The following is a 10,312-nucleotide window of genomic DNA, read 5'->3' on the forward strand; positions in this document are numbered from 1 at the left end:
TGAATTCATCTCTTTAATTTCCGCACAGCAGCATACAGGGCAATTGTGACAAAATATAAATAAGAGAATTCAACAGTGTGTCTTTTTATACTCTTTTAATTTAATTACAAACCTCAGTTAAAAATGTCAAATTGACTGATGTCTTCAACATTTGATTCTCAGTCTCTCTCTCACGAACCAAGAATGTCACATTGAACAACAATTTTAAATGCATGAAATTATCATCATTATTATTAATATTATGTACAGCTGTCACCTATAAGCAAACAATGCTTAGAGCTTATTGGGATTTCACTTTCATCTGTAGAATGCACTGAGAAAAAAAAAATACAATTATGCTATACAAAGATCAAAAATACTATTATAAACCCTTGTTATAAATGGTACACTATATTAATAAACTGCTGTTGACATTTTACATGTAAGTACAAAATACTGGTGAGGTAGTTCCCTCTGAAGTCACTTTTAAATGGTAAAATACTGAATAGACATCACTTAATTCTTTTTCTTCTTTTTTTCTAGGTAATTATTTACAATACAGCAAATCTATGCTCCTTACTTCATTAAAATTGAATTCCTTTGTGTGTTCCCCTTACTAGGGGTGTAAACATTGAAAGGGCACCTCATTCAGAAGAATAGCCTGCGGTCACACTTTACATTACAGCGTGCATGTTACACACTAATGAGCAACACTGCTTTCTGGAGCTGCTGGAAATTCACTTAATATTAGTACTGTAAACTTCTGTAACATGGACCCTGCAATGTTAAATGCCCAGCTCTGTCAGTGGGGTTGGAAATCATTTGGCCTATTATGAAGTTATGCTGACAACATGAACGCGCAACAGAGCCTCTATTGTGTTGCTCTGCGCGTCCGTGCTCGCAAATGTCAGGAAATTGCGGAGTGGACTTTCAGAAGAGAGCGGAATGGGACTTAAGTTCATAAATGAAGACATGTGGAACATTCTTTAAAATCGCTTAATGGCAAAATAAACTTTGGTTTAAAGACAAAAAGGAGGCGCAAGCTTAGCTTACAGTAAAGAAAATACTTGAGTTGAACAGAGGAGCAACTCCTCTGGTGCCAACATTCACGTTTCCCATTTGAAAGAAAAATAACATCTTATTTCACACAAAATGTGACTATGCATCGTCAATAAACATCTAAAACCTATGCGTGAAAAGGAAAAAAAAATTGCTTTTTATGAATAAAGTATGCAATAAACTATGGAAATAAAGTATCTATAAAAATATAAGAGATTTTTTTTTTTCGTTTAACAAAACATTGATATCATCTTATTTGTTTGCCTAGTAGTTAAGACTCGGAAAGCAAGTCAATCAGAACAGTCATCTGAAAGAAAATGTTCAGTGCAATACATGTAAGTATAGGAGTCTTTTAGAAGATTTTCACTCGCTTACCACCCACAGCTCTGCCTCCCTTCAGCACTCTCTGGGCAGGCTGGTCTTTGGAGAGAGGGCAGTATTTTATTGTATGCGCGTTGTCCCCGTTGGCACTGCATAGGGGGCATGTGTACGCCCGCAGAATCGGGCACACCACCCTCCCATCCGGGGTTTTCAGGACGTGCGAGCCGTACCCCTCCTCCGGCGCGCCGTTATTCCGACAGAAGACGCAGATCTTGGGTTCCTGCTTATTGCGCGCGGCTGGTTTCCTCATCTTTCTCTCCACGCCGAACAGATCGAATCCTGCGAAGCTCCCTCCGATGCCCATCTCCCGCTCCTGGGAGGAGGACAGCAGCCCTCTCGTGCCTTGGTTCTGGTTCTGGAAGGGGCTCAGAATGGAGAAGCGCTCTTTCAGGTCCAGGATGGAGACGGAGGCGGGTGGGGGGCAGCAGCAGGATCCCAGGTGTCCTCCGCTGTCGCCGTCGCCCCCGGCCGCGATTACGCACGGGCACGGAGGGCTGTCGTCCAAGCCCAGAGTGGCTTTCAGGGACTCCGTGATGGAGTTTGGACTCTGGGGGACGCTGTGCTTGTTGTTCTTGGTGACCAGCGTGGAGAGACCGAGATAGTCATTCCAAAAATTGAAGGTGTAATCGTAGGAGGTGCGCGCGCTCAAGTAGTCGTGGTTCAAAAAATCCATGTCTTCTTCGCTCAACCAAGATGCTTCTCTCGGAGGAAAACAAACAAATGCGAACAGCTTATATTCCGTCAGGTTGCTTTCTGTCTGCTCTCCGGGGTCGTAACTGTGCTCAAGTCCAGTGCGTTTCTTGGATATGTGCGTCTGAAGAACAGTCATCTGGTTATAAGGCTCCAGGAGAGGCAGGAGGATGGGCGGGGCTCTTTTTCAAACCAAGTTTCTGAGCAGCAGATCCACAGCGTGTTTTCTTCCTGCACGACCAGCGACTGTTCACTGCAGTGGAATGACACCAGGCACTGCTCTGTGATGGCAAACTAGACCAAAAAGTGCTCGTTAGTGAGAGATTATTACGCTTTATTTATATCACATATTTTCCCTTTCTTTCCCAATTTTAAGGGTCAGTGACAGAATCCTGCCCAAAATGATTTTTATAACTCAAAACACGTTTGTTTTTGAATTGTAAGAAATTACAAGTTCTTGATATTTAGAAAAGTAATCTTTGTATACATGCTGATTTCATGCACTTTCAACAATGACTCCAAAAACGTTAAATAAATATTAAAATATTGCATAAATAACTTGATAATATTGACACACATTGGTGGGGGGGCCTAAAGGAGTCTTCTTTGTTTTATGGTTTTCTTGTCACATGACAACAAAATGGCTTCCTGCATACTTGTTATGCCACCCTGACTTTGACCAAATATCTTTGAAAATGTAATTCTATTAAAATATATATAGAGAGAGAGAGAGAGAGAGTTGGGGAAAATGGTTTTGCATATTATTTTATTAAGAAAATATTTCAAAAATTAAGCATTTTTTATTATTATTTTCCATTTTTTAACATGCCAATAAAGCTACTTTATTCTTAAACGTAAAAGTGTTTCAAAGCATGGCTGCATAATGTGAGCAGATTCAGCTAGTTTAACTATATCAAATGCTCCACTAGCAAAATATGAAGGGAAGATGACCATTGCAGTCTATTCACAGAGGATACATTATTACAACGGATTTCCTCTCTCGCCTCAGTGTCATCTCACAGTCACAGTAGCTTCTTTCTTTGGTGTTAGATATTTGGGTTTGTGTGCACTGCCTAGGCTTTACAGTGCAGCTGCAGTTTGTATGTGTTCAGGATTATGTGACGTGATCAGATTACACATGTGTCATTAAGAAACAGAGGGTCGTGGGCGCAAATGGGCTCTTTGTTCTTTGAAATCATGCCATGCACGCGCACCTGCAGGCCAGAGACATGGAGTTGATTTCACTGTTGATTAGCATTTGCCATTTCTTTTTTTTTTTTTCAATTTGAATGATATTGACATGTTACTGAATGATATTATTATGTTAGGTAAATATACAAGTGTTCATTGTTTGTTCATCAGGTCCATTGAATAGTAATATTAACATATGCCACTTTTTATTTTTAACAATGCATTAGTAAACTGTGTAATTACAATTAAGAATAATAAATGACTTAAAGGTTTTTATTTTTGGTTCATGTTAACTAATGTAGTTGCTAAGGTCAACAAATTAACTTACAGTAAAGTATTACCGTAATTGATTATTTGACTTTAAATTATTTTAATATGTTTTGAGACATTAGTCCACCCAAAAATTACCCAACCTCATTACGTTTCAAACCTATATGATTTTTTTTTTCGTGTGTGGATGACAAAATAAGATATTTTGAAGAATATTGGTAGCTAAACATTTTGGTTCCTATTGACTCCATTATGAGGACAAAAAATAAATTAATAATAATAATAATAATAATAAATAATAAATAAGTAAATACATACAAATGGGAACCCTATACTGTTTGATTATGAACATTATTCAAAATATCTTCTTTTAGCTCAGCATAGGATTAAAAAGCATACAGGTGAGTAACTGATGACAGAATTTTAATTTCATAATTTAAGGTTATCAACTGAATGTCTTTTTATTATCAGTTTTCATAAGATTAGTAGTCGTTATAAATTATTAACCTGATACTCTAATGTTAAGTTTGGTTCCTTGAGATGTTTAAAGAGCTCATGAGGGTTAATATAAGTAGAAAATATGGTGCATTCTCCTTTGATGTTACTCTATTGTGAATATTATGATGTAACACAATATAAGTAAGCTGTTTTGGAGACAATAACTGCACCGGTGGTTTAGATATGGGGACCTGCAGTACATCCAATGCAATTAGACTGAGATTCAGGATTGTGCGTCTTTTAGAACTAAAAGGCTGCAGCTCAGATGCCAGTAAATTGGCTTGGAGCCTGCAGGTCTTTTATGCTCCTCCTGCTGTGGCCTTGACTCTGTGTGAAAAGCTGCAATGGTGGAGGGTCATTATTCGACAGGCTCTTGGCTCAATGAGCTGTCCTAGATCCGACTCGCTCCAAAACCCACACTGGCCAGAAAGACATGTAATGAGCGTCTCGCCAAATTAACTCATCTTTAGGTAAACAAAAGGCTAATTTGCATTTTATGTATTTTGTTCAAGACCCCATGATTTGGGGACACAGGTGCACAGCAGCTGATTTCTGCACCCCGTGCACATAAATAATAGCCTAGAGTGTCTGTCACAGAACATCGCTGTAATAAATTAAGTGTGGTTATATTAAATGATTGATTTAGAGCTTGCCTACAAGAGATAGGAAATTATGTTCACAGCTCACGTACTCCTGCAATTAGGTTGAAACTTACTTTAAAGGGGTCCTATTATGCTTTTTCACTTTTTTAATTTTAGTCAGATTCAAAATCAAGACTTTGTAAAAGAGCATAATAGGACCCCTTTAAGGCAAGACAGCTGATACACGTAGTAGCTCAGTCTCACCGCCGGGGGTCTGTGTGAGCTCAGAGGAGTGTCTAATAGGCATGACGTCATTAGGTATCCCGGAGTGCTGCAGCTTGTATAACAAGATCTAAGAACAATAGAGTAAACACACTTACACTGTGGCCCTGCCAGAAAGAGAGCACATGGCACAGCTGTGTATTGAAGCATTCACTGAGGAAAGTATCCAGGTCATTCCTACAGTGCGGTATGTTTTCATGTCCTCCTCTTTGTTATTGAGGTACAGGTTCATTTTACTGTACATTTACATTACATTTATGCATTTGGGAAACACTTTGTCCAAGAGGAATAAAAGCAATTCGACAAAGTGCAAACGATATTCGTAATATACAATGTAAGGTTTATTAGACAACTAGATTAGGTAGCAAGCTGTTTTATTTTATTTATTTATTTTTTATGGAAAGCACATTTGTTGATTTTCTTTTATCACAGTATCACAATTAAAAGCAAACTTAAAGTTTATGACATCATTCTTGATGAAATTGCAGTTTTTCATATTAGAAAAAATATATAATTTTACTAAGAATGGTGTCTTAAACTTTGCTTTTGCTTTTATTCCTTTATTACAACATGGGTATAAGGTGTATAAACTGAATATATTATTGATTAAAAAAAGGAAAAACAAAGAAATACACAAAATATTAATAAATTGCCATGTTAGAAGCTAGTGCCATTAAATAAAAATACACACTTAATTTATAACAAAATTTTGGGAGAAATGATACCCCCAAAATTAGATTATTGATGAGAGAAATGCAGAAAAATGTGTAATATTTCTTAATAAATTACCAGTATCTGGTTGGCAAACAACAGCACAAGCATCCATAGAAACATTGGCAAACAATTTGATTATATTTTGTGATGTTTGTGGTATTAATTGGTTTATAATATTCCATCCTGTTTGGAATGTTTTATCCATACAATTACAGAAATCAGTATTCAAAAGACATTTCAAAATGTATTACCATGCTTTAAATAATCAGTTCTAAAAGTCTGTTATACCCTTTTATGGAACTCTTCCTTAAATTACACAAGCATATACATTTTTTAAAGGTTTAAAATTGAGTTCCAATTGTACTGCATAACTGGAATTACCCATTTATGATATCAAAGCATACAGTAATTATCACTCATGATTGTTAGATGTCGACACTCTCATTTGTCAGGGGTGACTCATCACACTGCTGCATTTGAGGTTGCTGCATTATTTGTTTGATTTGTTTGATGACTCAGGGTCATCTAATTGAGGCTTTTAGAGAATAAACATTATAACAACCCTCTAAGTAATAAAGTAAGAATCTATGTAACGACAAAGACCATTAGTATTCCCTGCAGGGAGGAATGCAAGAGTAAGGTTTCTATCGATAGCAGTGTTTCCTGCCACAGCGTGGGCAGAGACCACACTCAACCATGCTGTAGTACAAAAGGCCTTCCTCTATTCTGATTAATTATATTCCTTCAGGAATGTGGACACTGGGTTCCTCCAGCACAGCTACCATCACCAGCCACTGTACGTCTAATTAAAAGTGGAGGAGAGCTCTGTGAACCTCTGCCAGCGCTGAGGATTAAGTCTATTTAAAGAGGGAATTCAATAGAATGCCGTACCTTGCTGCTTATCCGAGAGGAAAGTGATGAAGAAGATGTGCTTTGTGTAAATTTGCACTCAGCTTAGTGGCTTTTCTTTCTTATTGAGCACTATATTGTCTGGACTTTGACCCCTTTGGTACTGGTTGAGATTTTGGGTTGTGTCATATGCAGAGGGCAACAGGTGCAGAGCCCAGTTTCAAAATGACCTTTTAGGTGTTTGCACACTTGCTGACTTCAGAGTTGCATGCTGTTTGTGAAGAGATCAAAAGAAAAACTCTGATAGGGGTTATATCTGCCACATACACACTGTAAAGTTTCAGGAGTGAATCCCCTAAATTACAGTTTTGTGTGTGTACGGAACAGAACTCACTCTAGTAATGACGATGATTGACACCATGGTAACCATAGCGACATTTTGTTGTTGTTATTGTTGTATTGTGTTGTTGTTATTGTATTCTGGATGGTTGCTAGGGCATTGTTTGGTGGTTGCCAGAGTTTTTATGGGATGGTTTCTAGAACACTGCTAGGTGGTTGCTAGGGTGTTTGGGTGGTTTCCAGGGTACTCTGGGTGGCGGCTGGGGCATTGCTATGTGGTTGCTAATTTGTTTGGGTGATTGCTAGGATATTGCTAGGTGGTTGCTAGGATGTTTTAGGGATGATTGCTTGGGTAGGACATTATGCAGTTGCTAGGGTATTCTGGGTGGTTGCTAGGACATTGCTAGGGTGTATTGGGTGGTTGCTAAGAATTTGCCAGTTTGTTTCCAGGGCATTTATAGGTGGTTTCTAGGGTGTTTTGAGTTTTTTTCATTTTTTATTGTCTGACAGTGAAAAATTATAAGTGATCACATAGAAAGTATGATATTTGACGAATGACTGTATGCGTGAAGTGACGTCGCCACTCGGAATTGATCACTTGTCTGTTGTCTTGCTTCTAGTTTCTCTCTGTAGCTGGTCAAGCGCGCTTTTTGAACGAAGTAAACAGATATATCTGTTCATCCTCCATAACGCAATCACTAGTTACATCTCAAACCATATGTAAACACTTGTGTTACCAAGGCAACTACTGATGTGTATGTAATATCAGCCCCACAGTGTAAAACGTGTAAAACCATATGGAACGGTTAAGCATCGAGAGCGGTTTGGCCTGACAGTGAAGTGGGTCTAGTAATAGTTATGTTTGCCTTAATTTTGACGTTTCTCAACGTTTCTTGACATTTTCTTCACAGTTAATATTTCTTTAAAAAATATCTCAATACTGCAAATGTATCAGAAGGAAATTTTACAAATTAGCAGTAGATATTGAAGTCAGAATTGTCCTCTGTGGCATGACTCTTTTGGGCTTATCCAGCGTCATTACCGTGCTACATTCATAATGCTGCAACATTACTTCATAAGACAGGATGAGAAATTAGAACAGGCTCCGTTTCTCCCTCGGTATGACTGTGTGATTTATCGGCATCATCAATTATGCAGCGGCATATCCAACCGAGAGTCTCCACGGGGCGCTGCTCTCTATAGCACCAAATGATGCAGTACATAGCAGGACTGAGCGGGAGGACTCTTATCGGGACAGTTTTTGCTCAGTCAGAGTTTCTGCCTTTACACTGTTCCCCTTGAGTTGACAGAACCATTTAAAGAGTTGCAGAGTTGGGTGATATGTTCCAAGCATCTCTCCTAGCATCCTCTTTCCCCTCCAGCTACTGTATATCCAGGATTAAACGATTGAAGATCTTGGGGGGCTTCTTCTTCTCTGACTGAAATATTAATGGTCACATTATTACTTAATTTTGTTGTGACTCAAAGGAATTAATACCCATCCATTAAATGGCGCTAATTCAGCCCCTGTCTGGAGAAAGCCTGCCCGCGCCGAACAGGGAATCACATTAGCCCATGAATGATCTATGGCTCCAGTATGGCGTCTGTTGCTGCAAACTGATTTAGTGGTTTGAGCCGACAAACTGATGAGTGCACAAGCAGTTGCTGACCAAGGCAAACATTTACTTTTAATGGGATATATTCTTACTCCCATCACTTGGAGTGTAATGCTTGCACTAGCTTAATGCATAACCTGACTTCTGTACGCAGGTCTGGTTCTAATTGCAGGCCAGTCGCCAGAAGCTGATGAATTGGATTTAAAGCACTTTATAAATGCTAGTTTTCTGCATTTGCAATCTCCGCTATCTTTCTTGGATTTTAATCATCACATTTAGCTTGTATATTGAATAGGGTTTGCTGAGGTAATGCTACAGTGCTGGGTCTAAGCGTGCCAAAGGCCCTGTTTACACATGGCATTAAAATCTGCCACGTGTTATCCAATCACAAGTGCTCAGATGAGATAGATTGCTGGTGGTGACATGCATTTTAAAAGGATTTTAAGAAGTCTCTGTTTCAGCAACTACACACATCACTTATTGTGAACCTTCTAATGTTATTTTAGTATTATTTGTATACACTTATGGTGTTTATTGATTTTTTTATTTTTATTTAAAGCTTTACTTTTTATATTTTTGTTTAAGTTGTAGAAATGTTGTTATGTGCTATGCATTAGTTTTTTAAATATATTTCTATTATATTTTCATTTTATATATATATATATATATATATATATATATATATACACCTTATTTTTCCCGTAATAGCAGGTGCAGCCATTTTATAAATTTTATGGTTCTGGCTTCCGGTGTCATTTGCTTCCAGCTATTGTTAGTTGTACAAAACAGCTTGTTTTCCTGCTTGATACTGTAAACTGGTGTGTCTTACCATATTATATTCATGTATTATCATAATTATGAACACACTAGTTTGTAGTGCAAACAGTTTTACACTTTACTTTCCCTAGACAGACACAGACAGACACAGACAGACAGACAGACAGACACACACACACACACACAGACAGACAGACAGACAGTCTGGTCAGCTATCATTGTAGGGAATCTCGATCTGCGTAATGGTTTATATATTGTACAAACCATATTTTCTATAGCCCTACACCAACCCTACACCTAAACCTACCCCTAGATTTTCAATACACTCCATTCTGTGTGATTTATAAGCTTGTTTCCACATGGGGACCTAAAAATGTCCCCACAAGGTCAAAATTTACTGGTATTATTATACTTGTGGGGACATTTGGTCCCCATAACGCGATAAATACCAGGTACACACACACACACACACATTTATAGGCATGTTTATATGTTTATATAGGAAAACAAGAAGAAAGATGACGATGATGATGTTTATTTATTTATTTCCTGTAAGATTGACCATTTGAGATCAAATTGCACAAAACAGATGCCAAAACCAAGTATAAACAGGGTCAAACTAAATGACCACTGCAGGTGAAAGTTAATTGATAATTAGGTCCATTAATAAGATATCTGGACAGTTGATGTATTAGTGCATTGTCAACCTCAAAAATGCTAAGTGGCTGTAGCATTTCTAGCCTATCTCTCGTTTCTTCCTCTCTCCATCCCTTTCTTCCTCCCAGTGCTCTCAAGACATGTTTCTTGTTCTTGTATTGACCTGTGTGACGGTACAGATTAAGTCTAATCCCTGCTGGTTACGTTATCGATTGCCAACACGAGGATGATTATGGGCTCAATTTGAGGGGGGAATAAGTCATTTTTCTCCACTTACTATGTTTTGGGCCTGTCTCCTCCACTATCTGTCCAGTTCACCATTGTGTTGTTGACACAAATAGCTTTCACTTCCAACACTCTGGCATATGTGCTAATCTAATTAGGAAGATAAACCCATTCTACATGATGTCGTCCTGTGGGTTCTTGGTA

At 38.1% G+C, this 10,312-nt stretch overlaps 1 protein-coding gene across 1 annotated transcript; it reads right to left on the bottom strand.

Annotated features, from left to right (window-relative positions):
- Nucleotides 1-580: 580 nt before the first annotated feature.
- On the bottom strand, nucleotides 581-2,360 carry LOC107660808 (nanos homolog 1-like). Its single transcript, XM_016450230.1, has one exon. The coding sequence runs from the start codon at nucleotides 2,246-2,248 to the stop codon at nucleotides 1,391-1,393; it is 858 nt and encodes a 285-aa protein (XP_016305716.1). The 5' UTR covers nucleotides 2,249-2,360; the 3' UTR covers nucleotides 581-1,390.
- Nucleotides 2,361-10,312: the final 7,952 nt, after the last annotated feature.

This window comes from Sinocyclocheilus anshuiensis, unplaced genomic scaffold (assembly GCF_001515605.1).
Source record: "Sinocyclocheilus anshuiensis isolate Anshui unplaced genomic scaffold, SAMN03320099.WGS_v1.1 scaffold1289, whole genome shotgun sequence".
NCBI classification, from domain to species: domain Eukaryota; kingdom Metazoa; phylum Chordata; class Actinopteri; order Cypriniformes; family Cyprinidae; genus Sinocyclocheilus; species Sinocyclocheilus anshuiensis.